General features: G+C 49.2%; 7 protein-coding genes; 1 reads left to right on the plus strand and 6 right to left on the minus strand.

Annotated features, from left to right (window-relative positions):
* Nucleotides 1–387: 387 nt before the first annotated feature.
* Nucleotides 388–2618, minus strand: FFUJ_03062 (uncharacterized protein; the record flags this gene model as incomplete). XM_023574866.1 has 2 exons in its annotated part: nt 388–1529; nt 1607–2618. The coding sequence occupies 2 exons, from the start codon at nt 2616–2618 to the stop codon at nt 388–390; spliced, it is 2154 nt and encodes a 717-aa protein (XP_023428147.1).
* Nucleotides 2619–6296: 3678 nt separating this feature from the next.
* FFUJ_03063 (uncharacterized protein) lies at nt 6297–8705 on the minus strand (the record flags this gene model as incomplete). XM_023574867.1 has 2 exons in its annotated part: nt 6297–8111; nt 8163–8705. The coding sequence occupies 2 exons, from the start codon at nt 8703–8705 to the stop codon at nt 6297–6299; spliced, it is 2358 nt and encodes a 785-aa protein (XP_023428148.1).
* A 1417-nt stretch (nt 8706–10122) lies between these two features.
* On the minus strand, nt 10123–12450 carry FFUJ_03064 (related to tol protein; the record flags this gene model as incomplete). The annotated part of the gene is made up of 1 exon (XM_023574868.1): nt 10123–12450. The coding sequence occupies one exon, from the start codon at nt 12448–12450 to the stop codon at nt 10123–10125; it is 2328 nt and encodes a 775-aa protein (XP_023428149.1).
* A 2516-nt stretch (nt 12451–14966) lies between these two features.
* On the minus strand, nt 14967–16752 carry FFUJ_03065 (uncharacterized protein; the record flags this gene model as incomplete). XM_023574869.1 has 3 exons in its annotated part: nt 14967–15059; nt 15111–16300; nt 16350–16752. The coding sequence occupies 3 exons, from the start codon at nt 16750–16752 to the stop codon at nt 14967–14969; spliced, it is 1686 nt and encodes a 561-aa protein (XP_023428150.1).
* Nucleotides 16753–18228: 1476 nt separating this feature from the next.
* FFUJ_03066 (probable ATP-dependent RNA helicase DED1) lies at nt 18229–20369 on the minus strand (the record flags this gene model as incomplete). XM_023574870.1 has 3 exons in its annotated part: nt 18229–18731; nt 18785–20109; nt 20167–20369. The coding sequence occupies 3 exons, from the start codon at nt 20367–20369 to the stop codon at nt 18229–18231; spliced, it is 2031 nt and encodes a 676-aa protein (XP_023428151.1).
* Nucleotides 20370–23492: 3123 nt separating this feature from the next.
* Nucleotides 23493–24471, minus strand: FFUJ_03067 (probable multicatalytic endopeptidase complex chain PRE1; the record flags this gene model as incomplete). XM_023574871.1 has 4 exons in its annotated part: nt 23493–23694; nt 23774–24023; nt 24087–24244; nt 24302–24471. The coding sequence occupies 4 exons, from the start codon at nt 24469–24471 to the stop codon at nt 23493–23495; spliced, it is 780 nt and encodes a 259-aa protein (XP_023428152.1).
* Nucleotides 24472–24681: 210 nt separating this feature from the next.
* FFUJ_03068 (RRP9-like protein) lies at nt 24682–26430 on the plus strand (the record flags this gene model as incomplete). Its single annotated transcript, XM_023574872.1, has 1 exon — nt 24682–26430. One exon carries the CDS (start codon nt 24682–24684, stop codon nt 26428–26430), a length of 1749 nt encoding a protein of 582 aa, XP_023428153.1.
* Nucleotides 26431–26552: the final 122 nt, after the last annotated feature.

Genomic DNA, 26552 nt, shown 5'->3' on the forward strand with positions numbered 1-26552 from the left:
GTCGCATAGTATATAATTTTCAGGTGAATCAGTCCAGCTTCCTCCGTTTTGTGGAAAAAATGTCCTCCTCCTCTTTATACATGTGACTCCACCTCTAAAACCCATATCTTCAGATTTTGTACGTCCAAAGAGATCCGCAGTAGTGCGACGACCACCGCTAAACGCCAAACAATATGCTTCGGGCGCCACTTGGTACAGGTGGCGGCGACCAAGTTTACGATGAAAAAGAAGTATGTGATGACCATGAGTTCGCAGTTGCAGCTTATTCATGTAGCAGCAGTGGAGGCCAAAAATGTATGGTAAGATCGCTCATCTTGCAGAGCAGGTACAGAACGCTCAGGTATCAAGGACAATCAAAGTAATACGCAAATGTGGATAGTGATATAATCAGATTCTCTCCTGGAACCGTGATGGTGAGCCAAATGATCCATCACGAGATGCAATGGAGCCACCACCTGTTGAGCCTCCCAGAGCATCAGAATCCGGTCTTGGTCGTGACGGGTCCGTAAAAGGATTCGACTCTGTAACAGGTGTTCGGGCTGGACCGGACCGAATTACAGGCACGCCACTTATTGGCCGCATTGGTGATCCAAGAGCAAGATGAGGTGAATCCCGGTCACTCGGATCAAATGCCATAGAGCCTCTCCAGTAGTCAGAGTTCCCACTCATGACGCTTTCTCGATTCGCTTGGCCAGTCGAGGGGGGTTCGGTCCGCGGATCAGAATAACCATCACCACCAACCTGAAGAACGGAAGGAAGCTTCTTTCCTGAAACTCGGTAGAACCCTCTCTCACTGACAGGTTCCAGTTCGGAAGTTTGTCGTTGCTTTTTACCCATCAGTCCCGCAAACGCGGCAGTGATGGCAGCAGATGCCCCAGCACGTTCGGCCATTGATGCACCACTATTACCGTCAGGCCCAGATGTTGGGCCACCAATTGACCGCGTTCCAGACTGACTCCCACCGAGTATGCCACCTCCAGGATGCTTCTTCTTGTACCTGAGAGCAAACAGGACGAAGAACGCCAAAAACGCCACGCCCGCAATGCTTCCCACGACACCACCTATCACTTGCTTCTGCTGAGGCGAGAGTGTGCCAGTATCGGTGTTGTTGGAGTTCGAAGTGGTCGTCGCCGCTGGTGGTTGGTTATCAGCTGTTGCGGCACCGCTACCTCCTTCATTATCTTCGTCTCCCCACGAGCGAGAAGACCAAGTTTCCTGAGCCGAAATACTCGAGTACACCGAGTCAGAGTAGCTGTACGTTGAAGTGTCGCTAGGATTGATGGAAGAGGTGACGAAGGTCGAGGATACCACCAGGACAGTGGAAGAACTGAGGGTCCGTGAAGCCGTGTTCGACGTTGGCGGTATTGTGGTTGTGGAAGGCTTGGATTCTGCATGCGTTACGTCGGTAGTAGCTGTTAAAGTTTCATCAGACGTCACTTCTGATGTAACATCTTGCGTCGCTTCCGAGGTCAAGTCGGATGTAGTCTCTATTAAAGTAGGGATGTCGGTCGTTGTCGCGGTCAGGTCATCTGAAGCAAGCGATGTCAGTCAGCACATGGCCTGGTCATAAACTCAAACTATAAATAGGAGGGGCGAATATTCGTACCGGTAGTTACGAGGGCGGTCCCCGACCCACTAACATCCGAGGCTGTTGTGTCAACGACAGTAGTAGGGGCGCCTGGTAACGTTGTTTCGTGACTTGAAGTATCAGGATCTGTCAACGTCACAGATCCATTAGTCTCATTTGTTGGAGGAACCGAGTTAGATGGTAAATCGGCAGTGGGTAGCAACGTCGTGTCATTGACAGGCTCGGGCACTGAATCGGATACGGTCGCATCTGGGACAGGCGCAGACGGTGATGGGTCGGTCAACCCAGGTGTTTCCACGGCGGTCGCGGCGGGGGCAGACGGAGGTAACGGAACATTGTAGCTCGCAGCCGGATCCGACGCCACGGCCGCCACGGAGATCTTGGGTTCCGGGTCAGAAATGGCGGCGACGGTTATACCCGAGGCAGAATCCACGACGACGGTAGCAGGTGGTGCGTAATGGGTTTGGACTTCGATTGGCGATCCGACAGAATCGACGACCTGAACAACAGACACAGTCTGAACAACTTGGGTAACGAGATCTTGTTCAGCGCGAGGTTTTAAGGCATTAGCTTCGGCGATGGCGTGTACGTGGTTGGGCTGGGCGGCACGAAGATGGAGGTTGGCCGGCGACTTGCTTCGATGCAGACGGTGGTGGGAGTGGTGGGAGTGGTGGCCGGTCTTGTGGAGCTGTAGATGGCTCTGTTCGGCTGGTTCGTCAACGATTCTGTCATCAACGGTTTCGCGCTGGTACAATTGGAGATGAGCGTGGTGGAGATGGTTTGGAGAGATGTCCTTTTCACTTTCGCTGGAACGTAGGAAGCGAGGGTGCGAAGAAGAGCGAGATTGTTGAATAGAACCAGGGTCAGATTCACTCAGGACGGACAGATCCGAAGTAGGAAGGGAATGTGACTTTGAAGGATCCAAGTTTGAATGCAAAAGATCGACATCCGTATCCATTTTCCCATTGTTGCTTTCCTTACCCATATCCAGGGCCTGAGCGAGTGAAGGCCCGCTGGATGAGTAAGTCATTGGATTGGATATGGATGCGTCGCGGCCGCGGGCGTGGCCCGTTGAGAACGTGGCGATGAACCTGAAGTGAGTAAGTACACTACAGTACTTGCAATCCAGGTGACGAGAGGTGCCAATGCCAACTTTCGCTTCGTTCTAGTTTTAGTGGATGTGGCCCTGTAGTGCTGCGTAAAGGTGGCCCGACGTTGTAGCCCAGCCTAGCCAACTAACGCACCAACCGGTTTCAGAGGCGGATACCTAAAATAACAACACGACTTTGACTTAAGTGGCTCCTTGAGCTGAAGGGGGACAAGGTCAGACGGATTTGACCCCAATGCGGAACACGATGTGGTGATCGTATTCGCTAGTGCGTGCTTCGAGAAAGAAGTGTTTCTGCCTTTTTCTTTCTTTGCATAAGTGTTATTAGTTTCCCAAGAGAGTGTGGTTTTCTTGTGTCGGTTCTGGAATCAAACAGAGTGCAAATCGTATCAGCTCCCTTCAACAAAGCACTCGACTCGAAGAGTAATGGCAACAGCTCCAACAATGACGCGCAAGCACTAATCAACACACACGAACAGGCAAAGAATTGGACTGATGTGGGTATGATGTCGTGAAGGGACAAAGGACGGGTCCAAGCTGAATCTAGGAGATATTTTCGCCCCTATGCAATCCTGCTCCGTCGCTGTTCGATCCTTTGACTCCTTGATTTGAGGCTTCTTTCCAGGTCGATACGACACACAAAGTCGATATACGGCAACAAATAAATGAACGATGCCTTGGTCGTGATCCTTCCGGCGACGTTGATCTGATGGATATAATCCCGAAAGGTAACGAGCGGTAGGGCTATCGTGATTGGTGATATTGTATTGCGAGGTGAGTTTTGGCTCTGATGATATGGGCTTGCTTTGTTCCAGTTTTTTTCTTGTTTGCGTGGGTAGGTATGCACAAGCGACAATGATCCTCCCGATTTCTTAGTTGTTGGTTATCCCTCCTTTTCAATCTCAATTTCCAATTACTATTATCGACAATTGTATGGCGACAAGCATAAACTCGAGCGCTAGTTGAGGAGTCGTCGTCAACGTCGTAATTTTTGGTCGTCCAGATTCGTCTCAGAAGGGATGGTACAAAAAGAGCGATATCGTTCAGGAAAAAAGAACAAAGAGAGTGACTGGTGAAGACAACAGAGCAAAAAAATGAGAGTATTACGGTCGGTGACAAAGGGTAGCAAGAGCAAAGAGAGAAGCCCAAGTAGAGCAAAAAGAGAGAGACAAGAAACAAGAGAGACAAAGTCAAAACAAGACAAGACAAGACACGACGGGAGGCGCCTATACTAAAATTGATGCGGGACAAGGAAACAGGAACAGGCCGAGAACACAAGTCAAACACGACCTTTCCTCAGGGTACTCATGGTGACCTTCTGAGAGCGTTCCTCCAGGTCGTGCGTGTGTGTGGTGCATGGATCCACGGGGGTCCCTACTGTAGTAGGTAGTCTGTGGTACTGGTACCTGGAGCTATTCCTCTTCTTCTCTCAGTCTTTCCCGTTTCCCTCTCTGTTCCTTACGGATTGCGTGCCTCTCCCCTGTCAATATTCGGTGATCATGCCTAGGTTAAACTGGACGATGCGCGGTTATGAATGAGCTAACGGTCATGGACAAGAGGCCCGAGATGGAGATAATCTCGCTTCAAAGACACCGGCCAATCAACGTTGAGCAGCCGTACGACATAACGGCATGGGTGGGATCAGTAGGGTCATCACTTTATTAGCCAATGCCCACGGAATACGACAAGAAACATGATTCGGAGGTATTTAGAGCCGCAGGGGGCATACCACAGTTTAGTCGTGCTCTGGTTGGTGTAATCCAGAATTGGTGGTCAACCAACAACATCTCACGGATGGACTGTCTAGACTGTTCAACTACAGCGGTCACGTTGCACAGAACTTGAACCACGGTACAGCATAACGTTTGGCCAGATCTGATATATGCACTCGTCAAAGACACGCTCAACACCAGGTAACCCCTAAGAGGAAGCAAAGCAATCAGCTAACAAGAAACATCCAGCCCACAGGAGCCACAACTGCACTTAGAAACCAGGGTCTGATGTGCACAGTATGTAAGTACATGTGTACTGGAACCCAGACCCCCAGGGAACAAGAAAAAGCCAAAGATTTCCCCTGAGGGATAAAAATAACTGGTCTAAAGGCTTTCTAAGTCTAGACTAAGTTTACCTAAATCTACCTAAATATTTTTATTATTTAGGATAGAAGTCCTACCAGGAAGTCTTCTTGCCTCTTGCCAAAATCTAAGCTTCTATTCTTTTTACTTTTGTGAGTACGAACTCGAGGGAACCGATGAGTCGCTGAAAATAATATTTTAACAAAAACAACAACGACCCCCTTTAACCCGTAGAAACAGGAGTCGTTCAACGGCATCTCATTCAACAGTCAAGCCCACTGGGAGGCATGACTGAATCCATGTTCCCGGCTTAATAGTTTTACGTATGTACTCCGTACTATACTAAGGTATGCATTGTCTTAAGCTACCTATTCTCTAGATGTTGCTAGGACCAAAGTGGTGGGTTATGGTAGGAGAAAACGGTGGCCCAGCATGGGTGGGTGTGGCCCGGGCCCCGAAGTATGGTTCTCGTTCAAACAACGGAAGAAGCAACGCAATCGGGGAAATTAGACCGGGGTCGCTGAGCACGCATGTGCCACGGCAGACCTGACGAATCGGGGCTAACAGCTGAGATTCGATTCAAAGCTTGGCATTTGTTGATGGACTGTCATGGCCTCATAGCCCGATGGATTTTGGAGGTCAACCATCATCATCAACACATGCCAGTAAGATAACTTGGAATTTGTATCCGTAGGAGACTACCTAATTTGGGTGATGATCAATATTATTCCGAGCTGTAAGTTAATCAACCAATCTGATGTAAAGCATAGAAAAGATCGACATCCAGCCACTTTCGGGCCCTAGGCATGGGAAAATGTAGTTAGTTATTATTCTCGATGATGTATTTAAGACTCAGTAAGTTCTGCATTTTTTACCCGTTTTCCTCCCAGCATTTTCCCTCCCTCATTCTTGTTCTTTTTTGGTGTAATCAGTACAAACACTTCTGTCCCCAGTGACATTCAAATTCCTGAGACCTAAGAATATTCCAAAAATACCCTTCCACCACGTAAACCAAAGGCCTGGCCCGTATAGGTATGGGTCCCTGGTCCGTGATGACCTGAGCCTAGGCCCGCCTGCAACAGTGGGTCTGTTGTTCTTTGATCATGCCTGTCTCGGGGAGGTAAAAAAACCGTCCTACATACTCCGTAGTAAATGATAAAAAAGACTTAGGCAACTTTCTATAAGCTTAGGATAAGTTTAGGATACCCTTTGTTAAGTTTATTCTAACACCTTATTAAAACTTAACTTGCTCCTTGAGGCCCATCTTACTGTCGTTAGTTGCCATCTGTAGTATGATCAATAATCCTCAAGTTAGGAGAAATAAAAATAATAATAAACTACCTACTTAGGCTGCTTTGGATTTGATTTTGGAAGCTTTTGCTCGATTAACTATGCTTAGCTTCCTGAAAGTCCTTGATCTTGTTCTGGCTCCTCCCCCAATGCTTGGTGTATCGCTTTATACCACTCGCACATATGGATATCTGTGTTATCCCGATCTTACTCGCAGCATGTATTCAACCCTCGGTCACTTAAATATTCCCTTTTCCATGTCTTGAATTGTCCTCTTGGTCATGTCATCCTGCACCCACCCCATAATTCGGTTGCCAACATCACCAACAAGCTTCTCGTAATGTTGCCCCGCGAAGAAAAGACCACAGTGTGCACCGACTTCGTCAACATCTGCCATGTAGATGTCGACCCAGGTTGGATCATCTATCCTGCCACCCTTGGTAGGCAGATTGCAGAATTTTCGGAGTTTCCGAGGTTTTGGTGACTTAAGGCCACGAGCCTTCGTGATGGCTTCGGCTTCGGCTTCAAGTTCGTATTGGGTTTCAAGATTATTGTTTCGCTGGGTATCTTCATGTTCTTGCACCTTCTGAGCCTCGTTTTCGAGCTCAGAAGCTTCCTTGATAAGGCGTTGCTCTTCCTTTTGCGATTCCTTCTCTTTCCTCTGCGAATCCTTGAGAGCTTCCTTTTCCCGTCGGGCAGCTTCTTTCAGGGCCTTTTCAGCCACTTTTTGTGAACGCTTCTGGCGCTTTTCGATGAGTTTCTCACGCTCTCGTACTCCCTTAGCATGGTCTTTCAGGGCATTCTCGTGAGCACGTCTTATGCGCTTAGCCTCACGTTCAACTTGCTTGCGCTCATCTTTTTCCATGTACAAACTGGGATCGGGTATATCCGGGGTTGTTGGGGGATCAGGGAGAGGAGGCAGATCTGCCTCTTCTTTTCCTGGTAACAAATTGTTCGTTATCTCGGAGTCAGTAGGCGCTTCGTCCTGGAAGCTAAGAGCAGCAGTTTCGGGCAGAGAATGAGCAGGAGATTCCTCGTCAATCGGCGTGGGATCAATGCTCTGCATGGACAACCGGTTAACATCAGAAGCTAAAGCTTCGTAATCGTCGACTTGATTGTCTTTTATTGCGGTGTCAGATGCCCGAGCTTTTACATATGAATCTAGTATAGTTTGGTGATCTCTAGAATTCCCGAGGGTATCACGATGCTCCAGGGTGATGGTAGGCAAAGGACTCTCCTGACGGGTATGCGGTTGGATCTGTTCGTCGGCATTTGTCTTGTTTGGTAGAAAGTCCAACTCCACGCAAGACGAAGATGCTGAACTGTTCGATTGAGCATATCTCGTTTCGGGGTGAGTTGTGTTGGCTGTACTAAGCTCGGGGCTAATAACATCGGGGCTTGCTTTAGGTGATTTTGGGCGTCCTGTGCACAGGGTGTAGTAGTTGACGAAGCGAACTCTTGTCAAAGGTCTACCAGAGCCCTGATTCACCTCTCCGGGTTGAAGATCATCAATATCTTCCAGGGCACGTATCTTGCGATAACGGGACTCAAGTCCTGTCGGGTCAGCAAGGCAGCTGCCAAACTCAAGGTATGAGAATATGTGTTTGGCGGCAGCCTGTATCAACCCCTCGGAGCGATACTTGTTGGCGAAGTGAAGCATACGTTGTACAAAAGGGCGTTCTTGTAAGCCCGAGTCGTTGAAGAAAGGTTGGTTGAAATAGGGCTGATTAGCGAAGGGATCGGATTGTTGTTGAGACGAAGATGCAATTGACGGAAGACTTGTGGATGATGCAGGATCAGTGCTTTGAGAGTTGGTGAGGTATAGTGAGGAGACACTGGGGTCACCAGGGATTGACGCCTCAGGGCTTGTGGGAGTTGTGCTACTGGTGCCTCTCTGGTTGCTATCTTGTGGTGTAGCTGCGGGTTTGAATAAGCTAGTTATACCAGACACAACGATACCAGGATGAAGGCCAATGAATGGACAATCCAGAGATACATGTCCTATAATTCGGTGCTTGAAAGGGTATAAACCATAGGGACTTGGGTTGGGCTGCGTTGAGTTTAGCAATATCCATGTGTACAACGAATTAAGTTGACGTACCATAAGCACAACGTCGGCAGCCAGGATACCTCCCATCGAATGCCCAACAAGAACTACATCAGTGTTTGGGGACTCGTGGGGACGAAGCCACTCGCTGAAGTTATCTCGTGCAACGCCTACTGATCGATAAGTCTTATACCGCGGGTAAATCTTAGAGTGAATGACATGAGACTCGGCGAGGAGGTTGGCCAGAAGAGCATGAACATGGGCAGGAAAGGATTGAAAAGACTGGTCGTTTCCTAAGAAACCATGGATATAGATGATCAGAAGTTTGCGACGACCTCGGTAATCAGCAGGATTTGTGGCCTGGCTATCTCGAGAAGTGTCGGGTAGGAGAGACTGCGTGGACGAAGATCGTGGATCTGGGCCAAGCCATGGTCCAGGAGAAAGAGGATGCATGTATGGTCCAGGAGTTGATGTCGACGAAGACCCAGCAGAAAGTGGTGTCTGGTAAACCGCTGAAGTTGAGGAGTTGACTGGCTTTCGGGGAGGTATTGGAGGCCTTTCTGAGTAGGCTGGCGGCGGTGGTGGTGAGGGGTCCATGATATCTATCAAATTGATGAGAGATGTCGTGGAGCGAATGATAGAGTAGATGGCAGGAGTTTGAATAAGCCTCTGACCGGTTCACTCGTTTGATTATTCAGTGGCTTATCTGCTGAACTTGGCAACATTGGTGAGTCAGTGTTGTTATATAGTGAAAAGACGTTACGTTGAATTCAGATAGTTAGTGAGTGATGAGTGTGGGGTGTCAGTCGTTGGGCCTTGAAGAGGCTGTGCCTCATGTACAACGAATTGGATTAGATTTGCCTCAGGTTGTGACTGGGCCTTCCAAACGCGGGATCCTGAAACATAGAACGATGTCGACGGTGCCAAGATCAGCAGCGATGCACCAACTTTCAAGTAGTTACTGTAATTGCAGCCCATTCCCGTCCAGTCTGGTTGCTGTATTTAGGTGGTTTCTGGTTCTGATCTGCAGGTGGCATGCTTTACCAAAAACGCTCAAGGTCGCAAAACAAAAATGTGGGGGGGGTCCAGGAACACAGATCATAGGTACACCAGTGCCTTTTCCTGCATAATGAAAGTGAGGACTAATCACAGTCCACAGACAGTCCTTGATGCAGATATCTGCATTAAAGTTTGGAGGGTCTTGGAGACGAGTTGCATATATCGGTCTTAGACTCCTAGTATTTTATCTCTTTTCTAACGTTAGTATCCTTATCTTTGAAAATCACACTACGAAGTATCGTTCTCATCATCTGGGCGCCATCCGTCTCATGCCTTATCCTGTGAGTTGTGGGGAAGCCAACAAACAGCAAAGCGACCGATCTGCTTGAATTTCTGATTCCTTCGTCCTCGTACGTCCAATCAATAGATCCCAATGGACGAGGGCGGTCAGAATGGTGTTTTGTATGACATGCAGGACAGGCATAACTTTGCAGTGTTGCCTAAGAGACAACATCTGGCACAATAGCAATATTAATAGACGAGAACCCTCATCCAAAGAGGATGCTAAAATAAACTTAGTAAAGGGTCCCCTAAGCTTAGGCTAAGTTACCTAAGTCTTTTCATCATCCAGGGTAAATCTCCTAAGTTTTCTTGCCCCTTGGGTAGGTAGGTAGTTAGCTTAAGCTTACTGGTTGTCCTGTGCCTCGTTCTCTCGTAATAGACTTTCCAGATATTAATCGTTATATTCTACACTATGGTATTCCGTATACATATGAGATGGTATCTAAATAAGACATCCGACGAACACCGTACCAACCGTTTGGCCATCCATGCAATACTCATCCATCTGTTGTACACTTCCGGATCTATCCAGACACTCATTACATATATGGTTATATATACGTATCATCCTTTATGGCCGAATAGGAAACCCACACGATGATACATAGACATTAAGCCTACCATGACAATGGGACTTATAACATACAGGTTCATGCATACATGAAGACGATTATCAATAGATATCGAGCTCCCTCAACTGCACGTCTAGCCTCCTCTCGTTGTTCATCGCCCCCTTAACAACAGCTGTATCCTCGTCTACACCAAGCAACCCACCAGCACCAAGCTCAAGTACACCAAGACGAACCAGAACGTCCTCAGCGTTCCAGTTGCGCCGGCCACAAATAAGAACGCTGGCAGAATCGTAGGACTCGTCGACCTTCCAATCGCGGCCGGAAATGAAAGCGCCAATAAGCTCATGCTCGCCTGGCGGGAGTTCGGAAGGGGACTCGGGGGACGATTGCGCTGCAAGGAGGAATAAAGCTGCGATGGGAGAATGAAAAGCGTCGAGGAGGTCGGGCGACGTAAGTGTGATTGCTGCTGCGCTTGAGGACATAGAAGCGGAGGATGTAGCAGAAGAAGGCACTGTGAGACGGATTTCGAAGCAATACGTAGTGAGGCGGAGAAAGGTAATAGGTGTTGAGCGAGCGGCAATTTCATTCCCATCTGTTTCCCAGCAGAGAATCTTATCATCCTTGAAGCCGATAGAGATGGTCATATTGGGAACTGCCGAAACGTTGTCGACAACAGGAGCTTCCTCACCAACTTGGTAAAAGCTCAGATTTGGCCCATGTCCAGTATACTCAGGGCGGAGCTTCCAACCAAGCCAACTCCATGAAGGGAATGGGCCCTGAAGCTGCAAAGGGTGTGTCGATAGATCGGTATTGCCTGGGGGGTCGTACAGCCAGCCGAGACCGACAGCTAGTCGATCAGTTCGTGTGGGACTATGCATGTTTTTGAAGTCCTTTTCATGGAAGAGGGGGAGCCCAAGAACGGTTTCCAGAGCATTGTCCATCTGGGCATACTTGTCCAATATACCTCTGAAAGCGTCCAGACGGTCTTCTGGGAATGAGAATTCACGACTGACGTAGCCACTGACGATGTTCCTGAAATCGCCTGTACAGCCACCAGCACCGTTATCGGGGAATACGCGACCGAGGTTGAGGGCAGGTTTTGTCTGCAAAGGGAAAGAGATGGATTCGTGACAGTGGAAGGTTTGGCACTGAAAGTAGATTTGCGATGGAGTAAAGACCAGACGACGACGTGACAGAAGCCCTTCCTGATATGTCCAGCCACGGGATGCCCACTTAGAGTTGGCCACTTCAACATCAGGTCTCGTCAGTGATGTGGTGAAACAGCCAGCCTCGGTCTGCAGTGATAGCTGCTCTTCACGCACCATACTGATGCCGGGAATGCCGTCTTGCACGCCTTGGCCAGCTGCGACAATGATGGTTAATGCAGAGCGAGCATAAATGTCTCCCATTTTTTCCAATTGTCGTCGGCGCTCGTGCGCGTTATATTGAGGAAAGCAAAAACGGTCAACCCAGAGATATCGGAAACCAAGAGACTTGGTTACAGCTATGGCATCGGTAAGCAGCGGAGGTAGCACCTCAGGCAAGCCATTATGATCCCATTCCTCGTCGGTCGGACTGCCTCGCACATAGCTCAGTGTGACATACTCGAGTGCCTCCACGTTGAGGTCGTCCACAAACACCACCTGGTTGTCCTGACAGTCGACAAGCTTGAGACCTCGGATCGGTGGCCCAGATGCAGCGCATTTCGTATGAGAATGGTTGGACCGGCAAAAATCCATCCAGGTCCGAGGCAACGCAACGTCAAGCTTGGGCGGTATCACACGGCCCCTAATCACAGGTGTAGCCTCGCTGTACCCAGCCATATCGTCCTCCCCATCCACAATGCGCACGATATAACCCCACGGCAGCACCTTGCTCTTTGTGGTGACCTCAAATATAACCGCGCCTCCAAGTTCATGTTTCTCTCCGACTCCGAGGCGCTCAAATGCCTGGCGAATGCGCAGATAGGGCGTAAACTTGCGTGTTATGTCCGGCTCGGCGCCTACCAAGGCTTGAAAGAAAATGCAATATGGGCAAGCTGATAGCTCAGCGAGGGTGTGAGCCAGGGGGATCCAAGGCCGCGGCTGTCCTGGGCGCCAATTGAGCAGTGATGGAAAATCGATTGTCGCGCAAATGGCACAGGGCTGGTTCTCTTCATCGGCTATAAGTCTACTAAGGCCATTTCTTGCAGGTTTTCTATGCTCTGGCGCTGCGCCGCGGCGACGTCGTGATGTAAGTTGGTGAACGTCGGGGGAGCTCTCTCGTGTAGAAGCGGAATCTTCGGTCTGGTGGTGTCCATTGGCGCTCTCTGGGCGACCGCGCCCAAGTCGTGTAAAGGCAAAGAGCCTCGATATCTTCTTCATCCCAACACGAGCAGCTGTATTTTGACCCCCGGAGGGTTTGGCTGCCGCCGCGCCATTCTGGCTCATTGGGCTATCCGATCGTTTGCGAGCTTCCTCTGCGTGGGTTGACGCGACAGCGATGGTGGTTTACGACATGCGAAGGGGCAGTGATGGCAATGATAGTCGTAAAATAAATATACGGAATTTCAGCGAGCGTTTGGTGGTTTAGCTTAGTAGTTGGTTTGATTTCGGTACTTTAGTGCAATGCACACGCGGGGCTAAAAGTGACGGCGTCGCCGAAAGGGGTCGAGCAGCGGGGGCTTAAGAAAGGAGAGGGTAGGAAAATGGCTGCCCATTAGGTATATCAATCTTGCTTCCCCTTTTTTTCAGCTCCAACTCATGTTAGTCGAATCGATTGTCAAACGGAAGTCATTTGGGGGGACTGAGGGCGCTGTGGTTGTAGTAGAACAGAGAAACGAGAAGGGCTAAAGTATGGAATAGGCATTTCCCCTAATGGGGAGGATGTGGTATGTTTTTGCTTGCTAAGGCCGAAGGCCCCGACGTAGGAGTAATCAAGAAACTAGCCAACTAAAATAATAAATAAGGACCGTAGTTAGGTTAGTACTTTGTTGATGATAAAAGTTTACTAGTAACTGGATTCTTCCACATTCAATGTGTGGAGTTGCCTATACAGGGTCAAGTTTCTGTCATTACTTCATATTAGTATCACATCGCCGAATGCTATATGCTCCCATTGTTTCTTCCAAGCATAAACTTCAGTTTGAGGAAGCTCTTCTTAGCTTGTCAATCATAACCCAAAAGCGGATGCAAGCTTGCAATGCCGACATAGCGTACATCTAGGGCTTGGGGTATCAGGAAACATAATAGCAGATCACCTTTCTAGAGACAAGTTTTTTTTTTTTTTTTGCGACAGTGGCCGCGTTGTTGATCTTTGGTAAACCTTCCTTTGCAACCCATTGGATACGGCATGTTTTATCTATCATCTTAGTTGGTTGGAGGAGCACCTTGGCTTCGCTAGGCTTGGTTCAGCAAGAGCAAAGCTTGAATGGACCCTTGGAATTAGTTACGGCTGAAGCCCATTTAAGCTACTAAGGTAGTAGCTAAGCCTCAGGGAGCAAGAAAGCTTGAGACTTGAGAAGATAATGCTGAAATAAACTTGATAAAAAGCCTCCTAAGCTTAGGATAGAGGCCCTAAGTTTTCTTGCTTCCCATAGCCAAGTCTAGGCTCTGGTGAAAGATGGGTCCATTGATCACGCCGCAAATCTTCTTGGGTTGTCTCTGATGGACAGATCACAACAAGGTCAATAGTGAATCTCCTTGGCAAGGCTGTATTGCCTCCATTTCTGAGAATCCTTCTGTCTACATAATTCAATCACTACACTGAAAGGCAAAATATGCAGCTGCAGTTGCCTTGTTGTGCTGAGTTTCTTTCTCGCTTCTTAGAAGACCCTGGAAGAACTGACAATTTAGCCAATACCGGGAATAAACATTGGAGCACCTGCATTTCGTCCTGGCTTCTGGATTGGGAATGACGATGCAGGGGCCAGGGGTCTCGCAAGTCGGGACAGGGGTTTTTGCATTTCAACGCATGAGCTTTTTCCTTTTTCCAGTTGACTTGGCATGCGAGCTCTTCCGATCGTTTATATAAAATATAAGAAATTACATAACTTGTTGGTTATATTTACAATGCAGCATGAAATTACACTCTTTTGATGCCTGTAGAAGCTCAAGTTATTCCTCCTTTTGAACTACTAAGGTATAGAGTATTCAGTTCAATAAAGCACTAACTTGTATCTAGTATTCTCCGTACATCTCGGCCAATTCCACGTGGGACTTATACTTCCGAGACATCCATCCACCTTATTACTAGCGTTTCCAACACTGGTGCATAGGCTCCCCTCAGGGAGCAGGAAAATCAAAATACACTAAGAGTACCCTAAACTTAGGCTAAATTTATATCAAGTTACCTAAGTCTTGTATTACAAGGTCTTGAGTTTTCTTTCCTCCCCTGGACTCCTCATTGAGTAACAATTCTTAATCTAAATCCCGGGCATTGTCCTCGATCCGACACTCTATTATCCATATTATTGTGATCTACAGGCGTCCAAGCGGCACAGCTGTCATTTCAGCACCATATCCGTGTGACTCGACGTCATAACAATAAGGACCTCCGAGGTAGCGTTATGCGCACAGATTCTCAAACTACAACTGGTCGCGTGACCATGTTTATAGAATCAGTTCAAGATTATAGGGCATTTTGGTAATGTAGAAGTGTGTTTATTTGTGTTTCGTGTCGGTTATGAAACGGGATTGCCATGGTCGCATCGATCACGGCAATACAGACTCAAGGAAATAGCCCGATTCAAATGTGCCGATACCCAATGCCTGATATTGGACGAGAATAAGGGAATGCCATACTTTTGTATATCGTACTCTCTCGGTTTCGAGAGAACCATGAAAAGATCATAAATGCTAGATAGAATAATCTATGGACTGAGAGGCCAAGTTCGATCAATCTGTGTATCTTGCTGTCTCCATCTCCGATGACATCACCACCCTATTCCACACGTAGCTCTACGAAATCAAGCATAAGCAAGCGTATTGTCATGTCGAATTTTTCCGGGAATCCCAACATTGACTTCTCCTCCAGCCACGGAAGGTCCTCTCACGACAATCTACGAATTTGTTAGCATGGTAAGGGATCTAGGTGCTGGTGAGTAACTTACATGGCCTTCGATTTTCTCATCAGTAGTCTTGTGAGCGCCGGCGTCCTTGAGATATAGCTCGACGCTGGTCAATGGAGGACCGAAGTGTGTCTTGGCATCAACCGGGAGTCGATAGTCGTAGAGAGCGGTCTGGCAAATAGCTCCAGCCACCTTGGCTGCGGTTAATGCGTACACAACCCTCGCCCCAGTAAAGATACGTAGATCCGACAAAACGTTGGCCGGGAGGAGAGGGGTATCAGAACCTGCACGCTCTGCAACCAACACCAGACGAAGCTTGCCAGGCGTTGTGCCAAGGGCCGGGGCTGCGCCGGAAGAGAATCCAGAAAGCAAATTGGAGGTGGCATGAACTCCCTCCAGGGCCAGAGAACGAGTTGCCATGACATGAGAGGCGTTGGCCAAAGAAGATGTCAGCCTAGACGTGGACTCCTCATGAGTCTTGAGAAGTGTCTCAGGACTAGCAACCAAAACAGTGGGAGCAACCCCCTGAGTTGCTAGGACCAGGTCTGGTGACTTGCCGGCGACCGAGTTCAGCGCAATGGAAGCATTCGAATACAGAGCACCAAGTGTAAGAACGAGTGTATAGACGTTGGCAAGAGAATCAGCGGGTAAGAAAAGATCCGATGGGTTGATGCGCTCCTTGGTTGGGATAGCCGCGAGTTGGGCAGAAATAGCAGAGACAAGGTTGGCTTGACTGAAGCGCACCATTTCCTCAACCTCGCCAGGTTCAGTCTGCCAAAAGGTGACGACATCGGATGGAGTCTTCGAGGGGTCAATAGCCGGGAGCTCGGTGCCGGCATGGGCTGGGGAGTCGCGAAGAATATCCTGCCAAGTAGCGACGTTGATGTTGCCGCCAGTACCTTCAGGAATCTCATTCCAGTCCATGTGGCTACTTCCTTCGTCTGTGACCCAAATGAGCTGTCGAAGAGATGGGTAGGCCTGGATTACAGCATCGAAAGGGAATGCGCCAGGAGCGGTAATCAAGGTATCAGCGGCAGAGCGGCGTAACATAGAAACAAGCTCATCATTGGACACGTCAAAAGGGATCAAGACCGTTGTGAGGTTTTGATAGAAGCTGCAGGCGAAAAGCGTTACCAAGAGTTCGACTGAGTTCGGCAGGTAAACGGCAACCCTAATACCACCAGTCTCGGCAATGTGCTGACCAATAAGATTAATCTGACGAGTGATATCATCTTTGGTCTATTAGCATTGTCCCTTTTCGCTGACAGGTCCCAACCATACCGAGCTTGTGATCCACAACGTTCTGGGAACCGAGGACAGTCAGAATCCTTCCTTTGGCCCCGTTCTCGCCGCCCTCAGTCGCCCTCTTCCAGATATCTCTCAAGTCGCCATCACGACCGCGAGACCACTTAGAAGCTCCAGTATCCTTCACATTAAGACCAGTATTGAGCGGCATACCATGAGGAGCAGCCTGGGATCGGTAAATAGGACTCTCTCCTTCATTTCGGACTGAAGACGGGACGGCTTGGCGAGCTAGGAGCATGGGATGCACATCGGGATCGCGGGTCGAGATAACTCGATATGAGACCACAGCCAGCAGGAGGGTCACTAGACCAGTCGAATAGACGTTCCACTGGCCGAACAGGTTGGTGACGCCTGCGTCGAGGCTGTCAAAGACGCCCATGATCGGTTGTGCGTCTCGCTTATCGTGTGTTGCAATGCGACAGATATTCCAGGACTTTTTTATAGTTGAAGCTGGGGCAAGTCAGCCATGCAGATTAAAAAGTCCTTCGCCCAGTGTGGATTCGGGTGTAATATTATAATGAAGGTCTCAGGTTTTGGGCGGGGAAGAGAATGAGGCGGCATTGATGGAATGGATGTGGGGAAAGCTCGGGGCTGAGCTTAGAGCTTCACGTCACTCACTCTTTTGGCTGGCTACCTCTGGCTGGCAAGTATCAAGACCTCGGGGAGCAAGAAATTATCAGACCTTCATATAGGGTGCTAAAATAAACTTAATAAAAGATATCCTAAACTTAGATCCTAAAACACCTAAGGATCCTAAAGATGTACTAAATCTATCCTAAAGAATTTCTAGCTTTAAAGCCCGTAGGGTACCTGTGCATAGAAGGCTCACTATTCCTGTTATTTTGCCTACGCTCCATGCGACATGATTGATTGAGCAAGGTTACGATCACAGCAACGCGCTTATCAGAAGCATGCGCACTCATCCGGTACATTAATACACAGTGACAATCATAAGGCATCAATATAAAACAAGGCGTTTTTTTAATCAGGACTCCTCAGTCCAGTCTGGTTATCTGTTCTACTAACGGGACTGAGCCCATGCATTCATGGCCCCGTCTTCAGAAGCCTCGTGACCCATTTATATCCCATGGAGTCAAAGCCTTCGTCGTGTCCTCCTGACTTGCAAAGAGCAAGAGCTTTTGTTTCCCTTTCCATGCCGTGCCGCCCAAACCAAAATCCATAACCTGTGGGCGTCGCGCGGCAACGCTCGTGCTCTCCGATCTGTTTAGATATTAAACAGACATAACCGTCCTGTTGACCATTAACCTTTGTTCCCTCCAGCTGTGTTGATTGCTCTCCCTCCGGTCCCCATTCCTAACAGGGACCAGCGAGCAATTCATGACCAGAGAACCGAGAAATCCACTTTTGTCTATGTGTATGCACGGCGAAAACATGACCCTCTATCGTGAATGCGTGAAAAATGCCCTTGGGGTGTAGGGGATAACCCCAGGTAGACGGCGGAAACATAAAATTCGTAATGCTGTGTCAGATCTGTTGGCTCATAAGCCTAGATCCGTCTGCATCACAGCGTGCTGCCAACGTCTGAAAGCTCCCCACATCTCGGTCTAAGGGTATCAAGCGACGAGTACGCCGAAATCAAAGAAACGCAATCTATCAGATGCTTCGTGAAATCCCTGGACCGAACCCAGTACTGCCTGTTGCCAGTAGCGATGGCATTCGTCTGCCACAGGTCATGGTGTCGCCGTGTCGTCCAAATGCAAGTCGTGCATGCAACCAGATAACATCGAGAAAAAAACATAAAAGAAAATCGCAAACGGGTGATGCTGCAGAATGCGTCTGCTAGCATCGTTCCACACCTTTGTTAGGTGCGCATTTCTCGATGGTGTCGAGATGTTTACCACCAAGAAGACTGAGCACCGGGGCCACTGGGGTTTCCATAACCACCACCTCCATAGCCACCGCCGCCGCTGTAGCCACCACCTCCGTAGCCGCCGGAGCCACCGAAACCGCCTCCACCATAGCCTGAGCCCTGGGAAGGAGCATTGAAGCCGCCGCCGTTGTTGCCGCCAAAGCCGCCGCCGCCACCACCACCGCCGCCGAACTTACGGAAGTCACGTGTTGCACCACCGCGGCCACCACCACCACGAGAACGACCACCACGGCCACCGAAAGAAGACTCCCGAGCAATGGTCTCGAGGAAAGCAGGAACCTCTTGGTTTGCTTCCTTCAGGAGATCCATAAGCTCCCGGACAATTCCACGGTTGCCTCGGTTGAAGAAAGCGGTCGCAATACCCGTGTTTCCGGCACGACCGGTTCGACCAATTCGGTGAACATAATCATCAACATCAGTGGGAAGATCGTAGTTAATAACATGCAGCACGTTAGGAATATCCAGACCTGAGGACGTAGTTAGTTCTTATTCTGTTTTTGTATCATGATGATAAACTCACCTCGAGCAGCGACAGCGGTAGCGACCAAAATCGGGCATCGACCGTTACGGAAAAACTCAAGAGCGCGCTCACGCTCACGCTGAGTACGATCACCGTGAATGGAAGTAGCTGGGAAGTTCTGGTTGATAAGGAAATCCGAAAGCGAATCGGCCATACGCTTGGTCTCAACAAAAATCAGGGTCAGACCATTGGCGTTGGAGTGGAGAATATCCAGCAGAACGGAGCGCTTGTCGACATCCTCGACATACTCAACCTTCTGAGTGATGTTCTCGGAAGTAGAACCAACACGGCCGACAGAAAGGAAAATATAGTCCTTGAGGAAATCGCGGGCAAGCATCTGAATATCGCGAGGGAAGGTAGCCGAGAACATGAGAGTCTGGCGGTCCTGAACTTGGGGCATGTCTTCACCCTCCACAATGCGGCGAATCTGGGGCTCGAAACCCATGTCAAGCATACGATCGGCCTCATCAAGGACCAGATACTTGATGTTCTGCAGGGAGATACGACCTCGCTCTATGAGATCGACCAATCGACCAGGGGTAGCAACAAGCAAATCGCAGCCACGCTCAATCTGTCGGAGCTGAGAACCAATATCGGCACCACCGTAGACAACGCAAGGGCGGACCCAAGATCGGTAGGCGAACTTTCGGGACTCCTCATAAATCTGGGAGACAAGTTCGCGGGTGGGGGCAAGAATCAAAGAGGTAGGGTAAGCCTTGCGCTGACGGCCGAACTGGCCAGCGGCATTAGCGGGCACGGGAGAAGGGCCGTTGATGAAGGCCTGAGAGAGGATGGGGAACAAGAAACCACCCGTCTTTCCGGAACCAGTCTGAGCACAGGCCATCAGATCACGACCACCCATGACGATGGGGATCGAGTACTTCTGGACAGGAGTGGGAACCTTGTAGTGAGCAAGCTCGATGTTTCGGCAAAGATGCTCGTCCAGAGGAGGAGTAGTGAACTGGTGGACAGGCTCAGGAACCTCATGACCAGAAGCCTCAACGGGAATGTCATCGTACTTCTCGAAGTTGATACCGGTGTGCTGCTTGGAAGGGTCATCGGGGGTACCAAAAAGCTCGCGCTCGACACGGGGGTTAGCCGGGCCAGGAACGTGCTTTCCATCGCGCCACTGGCCATCACCAGAGCCGCGGGCAGTGTAACCACCACCGCCTCCAGAGTGACCATCCGAGTTACCGCCACCGCCGCTGTAACCACCTCGACCGCCCCAGCCGCCCCGGCGGTTGTTGTTGTTGTTGTTGTTGTTGTTGTTCTGATAGGTAGGAACGTCGTTGCCCCAGTTGGATTGACGGGCACCATAGTTTTGGCTGCATGTTGTTAGTGACTGTTCGATTAAGTTCATATAGATTAAAAGAAACACTTACTTAGCCCATGCACTATTGCCAAGACCGTTGGGACCAGGTCCAGCAGCAGGAGGAGGACCACCGTTCATAGCAGGAGGGCCACCCTGGGGAGGGCCGCCCTGGCGGCGCATGTGAGGGGGGATGTAGGATCGCTGACCCTGAGCAGGGCCCTGCTGGGCGCCATCGTTGAGGGAGAGTCCACCCATGTTGATTTGATCAGCCATGATGACAGTCGTGATTCGGATCAGAATAGACGTAAAGATAGTTGGGTCGCAAAGACGCGTAAGAATCCGAAGCTGGCGAATAGCACTCTCAAAAGCGAAAGAGAGTGATGGTGTTGTGAAATTCCCGTCGAAAGAAAAGACAGGAAAGACGAGAGAAAGAAACGGAAGACCAACGCTTCCAATAATTTCCCGAAATAGATTACTTTTGAGCACAAACAAATGTCAGTGCTATGCAATTATCCCTCGAAGAACACGCAGAATCTTCAAAGGAGAGACGAAGGAAAGACAGAGTCTTGAAAAATAACACGGATAGAGGGGGGATGGAGGAGGTTTGTGGGATGAAGGGTTTGTTGTGGGAGGAAGAGAAGAAAAGGGACAGAATTGAGAAGAGAGAGAGAGAGGCGAAAGAAGAGTGGGAAAAAAAAATTGGTTGATGTGATCAAATAGGCTTAGTGCGGGCATCTGTCGAGTTCAAGATTTTTGGAGGGGGTTGCTCTGCGGTGAAGGCGAGTGGGAGGATTTTAGAGTGAGAGTGGGTCAGGGAGGGCCGTGAGTGGGCGAGGCGAGCCTCGAGGTCTCCGAGAAGTATCTTTTGGCCACCGCTCACGGCTGATGCAGCCAGTGAAGTTCGGAGTTTGGTGGAGAGACCTCGAAATTGCTTGTCAAGAGGCTTGAAGTGGCTGGGCAGGAAAACAGAGAAGTGACTAACCTGATACTTATGACGAAGAGCGCACTAGCCCAGCCGTAGACTCTTCTAAGTGGGCAAAAGAATTGTCCTGAATCGCTGTTGATGGTGTAGACGTCAGAATCTTGAGGACCCTGTACTTGCTGTGAAGCTTACCTACAAAGCAGTTAAATGGTGGGCACTACTTGACACTAATCTGTATTTTTCCAAAGCCTAGAAATTGCATAAAAACAAGGCAGGCAAATGCAGAAGGGCAAAGAATTCAGGTGGAAGCACTCGTTGAGTAGCTCGAGGCAAGGGGCAACACTTAGAAACCGTGGAACCACCTCTGGTACTTGACCAGTACCTCGATACTATGGAGGTAAGCCAGATTCTGGGGCGGGCTAACAGCCCAGATGGGCTGGGGCAAAGTGGATTAATAGGGGACTCCTGGCAACAACAGGTGATGACGATTTGTCGCATAGTGATGCATAGTTGTATTTTGATGCCATGTACTCCATACCTAAGGTAGTGGAGGTAAGTTTGCTTTGATTGTCAGGTATTAGACAGCAACAGGACCGTGAGGTCAACAGAGGCCATGGTAAACGCAGATACATAACCGGCTATGGAGAGAAAGTGATACATGAACAATTGACCGGCCACTACTATGCAAGTAGTAGGCAAATTGACTAAAGGCACTGGTAACAATGTCGAAAGCCCTGCGTGCTACCGGATTTGGTGTCAGAACTAGGATCTAACTACGATACTTGTGACTCGGCATGTCTCGGCAAATGCCTTCAGGGAACAATCAAACATTTACGGACACAGCAAATGCGTCAGTTTTTTTTTCGGTTGAACAAGCTTGCAAAGACCGCTAGAAAGATTGTGTAACACAGGAAACATACAGGGATATGCAAGGACCCTGAGCTTGTCCCGTCGGCCCTGGTTTGGCTGCGTTGTAACAGCTGACAGATCCTGTAAAATTAAGTAAGTTGGATCGCGGCAGCCTGAAAATCTCCGATAAGCGGGACACGAGCGATCTGACAACTAGGAACAATATGATTCAGTACCAGACATGCAGCTCACCAAACGTTGACGCCTCGTGAGTATGATTTTACGATCTTATGCATATCGATATCCAGCTTGTATAGAGCGTAGGCAAAAGCGGAAGAATAACTAGCGAAAATGAGAAAATTGATGGTAAACTATAAGATAAAAGACAGGAAACGAGTTCAAAGGACTTGAGATATTTCGTTTTAAAAAACCTATTACCTACCCCTAAAAACTGCCTACCTGGGTACATGCTTATAAGTGAGATACCTCATGGCGAATCCAGATACGTAACTGACTTTGCAGCGACTAAAGTCAGTACGGAGTACATTATATCAATTCGGACGAGACCAGTATGTACATAGTCCGGACTTGGCATCATGCCCGAGATTCTCAAAATCTGGAAAGAATCTGCTGCTCATTGCAACCCTCCCATGATGGCCGATTGAATGATGACAATTCAGATGACTATATAGCCCTTTCCACGTGGTCAGTAATACTGCCCTCCATGCCGATTTTTCACCGGCCTCGCAAGATGCCTGGAGCCAGGATCTGGGCTGACTGAAATAGTAAGCCAACTGGCAGGACATGGTTGCCTCTAAGAATTGGATGTTTCTCGACCAACCTTCTAGAGGTTCCACGGTCGTGTTACCCGATACTTTATGAGACGTAATCTGGATATTGGGCATAAGATACCGGGTGAACTGGACTAGACTAGCTCGTGCTGATTCTATCGTGTTGTTTACCCTTTCAATAATTAAGAGCAATTAGAGCTATGCCCAAAGCACTATCAGGTGAATGACACTGCTGTATGACTTCTACGGAATATGGCTAGATACGGTTTCCACTCTGAGATATCAGTGTCAGACGCGGTCACATTTGCTTCATTGTATCTCCATAGTCCGACGTCGAAATAAGATGCTATGGAGCAGTGATACAGCATACGAGTGTAGGAAGTCAGCCACGATGCGAAAGCCTCGATCATGAAAACACAAGATACTTGTTTTCAAAGCACATGCAGAGTTTACGACAAAATACGAGGATGCAAGTCACCAACCTATAACTAATCACGATATCATAAAACCCCGACATTTGTAGCTGCGGAAGTATCAAGGGCAATCTTATTACACTTCGGCTGACCTTCGAGCGTTGGAGGTAGGTACTGCTAGGAGTAGAGATGCCTGAACCACCAGAGTTGCTGGAGACACGATAATATGTAGCATTCATGCCGAGATAGGTGGTCTGAGATAGACTGAACCTTGCTGTAACGAAAGGGCCCTCGATTCACGCTGACCCGGCTTCTGAAAAAATCGTCTGGACGAAGCTGGGAAACCTTCATGATGCCAGTATTAGCCTCTAATACCCATCTAGTAGTACAAAGTCATGTTTCCTCCAGTCTGTCGCTGGTCTCAAGCACATTTGACAACCTTGTCATCATCAAACTCTATGTCGACAATCCCATCGGCCTTGACCGCCTTCACCACCATGCCCTTGAAGTCGATTGGTAACCGGCGCTTCAGCTCGTCGGTACACATTGTCAGGATCTTGATGCCCTGGTGGAGTGTGATATCGGGGTGATGGTGCTTATCGAGGATAGACAGGCAGTAGTATCTGTGGTGTAACAAATCAGCACCAGTCCAGGTCCATTCACATAATCTGTCCTGAGAACATAGTCCCCACAACAACGTACTGTGCGTATCCATGCGCAGCATAAGGAACATCTGCTAACGACGCTAGATAGTCGAGCCAGTAGAGCGAGGGCTTGCCAGTGATGGGGTCAACACCACCCATGAGGAGGTTGACATTGTAGGGCTTTCGAGATCGCAGACTAGTGGCTAGCTCTCCACGAACAAAGTGAGCCAGGCCAGACGGAGAAAGATCGGACTCGTTTCGCATCGAGTAGAGCTGGGCATTTCGTTGAATGTATTCGGCAAATTGCACTGCAGAGTGAGGGTTAGTTGTCGTCATCGCGGAGCCTGTCGACATGAACCCAATTCAAGTACCTGTGTCGCCGGCCTCTCCAGAGAATGCGAGAAGTGTATGCTTGTTAAGAGCTCTGGTCTTGTCATCGGATGCCTTGAGGATGGTGGCGCCCCGCATCGCAGCCTTGGATGCTGCAATGATAGTGAAGTCCTTTCCAGTGATTCCCAAAAGGACCTCCCTGTTTATCGATGTTAGGAAAGTCTGGAGCAGTAGATGCAGCTTGTGGGGGGCCTACATGTTGACGATGATTTGAAATGTAGCGGAGGAAAAGTTGATATGTTGTTGTGGAGGAGTTGTTCCAAGTAGTTGTTCAGCCTCCTTCAAGGTCCAGCAGTAGCAACCAAGCAAGCAAGCTCTCCTTAGGCTGTAGCGCTGCGCGTCAACACTTGCCGGGAAGCTTCCCATACCAGATTTGTTTGTGCCTCTCTCTACCGCCTGGAGCGGAAAAACTAGACCCACCTACCGAGATATGACTGGCCAGTTGAATGTTCGAGTGTTAGTTAGATTTTCCGCGATCCACCGTCGCTCATCTTTTTTTTTTCTGAGTCTAGAAATTTATCTTTGAGGCGGGTTCAAAAGTCGTGAACAGACAGCCAAGTTCACGACGTTGTCACAATGTCGTCCTTTTTTACGATTCCAGGTGCACAGAAGAAGCGCAAGCGTACTGAGACCTCAGAGCAGCCAAAGAAAAGAGTTGCGCCCTCAAAATCTACTGGCAAGACAAATTCGAAGAATGCCGGCCCCACCAAAAAGCGAGTCGAACGGGACGACGAGTCTATCTCTGGGAGCGATTCTGACGATGACGAGAGCCACGATAGTGCCTCGGTCGCGAGCGACGTGGAAATGGAAGACAACGAGTCTGATGAGGAGGAGGGTGAGACTGCCGCTGAGCAAAGAATGCGGCTAGCAGAGCGCTACCTCGAGAACATCAAGGAGCACGTGGACGAAGCTGGTTTTGACGCTGCCGATATTGACCGAGATCTAATTGCCGAGCGACTGCAGGAGGATGTAGCAGAGGGCAAGGGTCGAGTATATCGCCAATTGGCCTCGGAGTTGAGATTTGACGACGCTTCGCGCACCTTCTTCCGAAGCAACACCAACACTGTCACTGCCATCGCTACATGCTCCCCCTACATTTACACCACGACGAAGGATCTATATCTACAGAAATGGAAGACCCAAGATCTCCCACAACACCAGTACCCACAGACAACCAAGCGAAAGCCAAAAAAGCCCCCAGCACCTCCGAGGAAGCGGCCTGTGCTGGAGGCTTGGTTAAAGGGAAATACGACAAAGTCAAAAGACAAGAACTATCAGCGCCATACAGACCGTATTCTTGCTGTTGCAGCCTCTCCTGATGGTAAATATGTAGCTACTGGTGGCGCAGACCGGAAGCTTATCATCTACGACGCCGATGCCCTCAAGCCTATCAAAGTTTTCACACATCATAGAGACGCTGTTACTGGACTCGTCTTCCGAAGAGGAACGAACCAGCTTTACTCATGCTCCAAGGACCGCACGGTTAAGGTCTGGAGCTTAGATGAAATGGCCTACGTTGAAACGCTGTTTGGTCACCAGGACGAAATTCTCGATGTCGATGCCCTTGCACAAGAGCGATGTGTTAGTGTTGGCGCACGAGACCGTACTGCGCGTCTCTGGAAGGTCGCTGAGGAGACGCAACTTGTCTTCCGCGGTGGCGCTGTAGATAAGAAGTCACGTCCTACGGGTGTTCACCCTCGATCTCTCCTTCACGAAGGCAGCATGGATCGAGTAGCCATGATCGACGAAGATCTCTTTGTCACGGGTAGCGACAACGGTGCCCTTGCTCTATGGAGTGTGCAGAAGAAAAAGCCTGTGTACATAGAGCCCATTGCACATGGTATCGACCGGCCCCTGGAGCCCGAAGAGGCATCGGCCGAGGTGAACCCAGACCCCAAGATCGTGCCACCTCCCACACCCCGCTGGATCACCGCTATCCGAACTATTCCCTACTCTGACGTTATTCTCACTGGCAGTTGGGATGGTCATATTCGAATCTGGCAACTTAGTGATGATAAGCGCAAGATTGAGTTCCGTGGGGTCCTCGCTAAGCCTGAAGACGGAGAGAAGGTATCACATGAGGAGAATGTTCATGGCCCTCTTCATGGTGTTGTAAACGATATCGACATATTTGAGCGTGGTGATAGAGGCAAAGATGGTCTTTGCGTGGTTGTGGCTATTGGAAACGAACATCGACTTGGCAGATGGAACCCTCCCGCGAAGGCTGGACGCAATGGAGGTTTCGTTTTCGAGATTCCAAGGATACAGCGGCCAGCGGTAAACGGCACGAACGAGAGCTCGAATGGAGACGACCAAGATGAATAAAAAAGCATAATAGATACTTGACATGCAACCACTCAATAGACGTGGCGGAGACTGCAACTCACACCACATGTTACATATCATTAGCATATTGGGATGAATAGGTCTGGGGACCGATGATGCTT

This window comes from Fusarium fujikuroi, chromosome FFUJ_chr03 (assembly GCF_900079805.1).
Source record: "Fusarium fujikuroi IMI 58289 draft genome, chromosome FFUJ_chr03".
In the NCBI taxonomy this organism is placed as follows: domain Eukaryota; kingdom Fungi; phylum Ascomycota; class Sordariomycetes; order Hypocreales; family Nectriaceae; genus Fusarium; species Fusarium fujikuroi.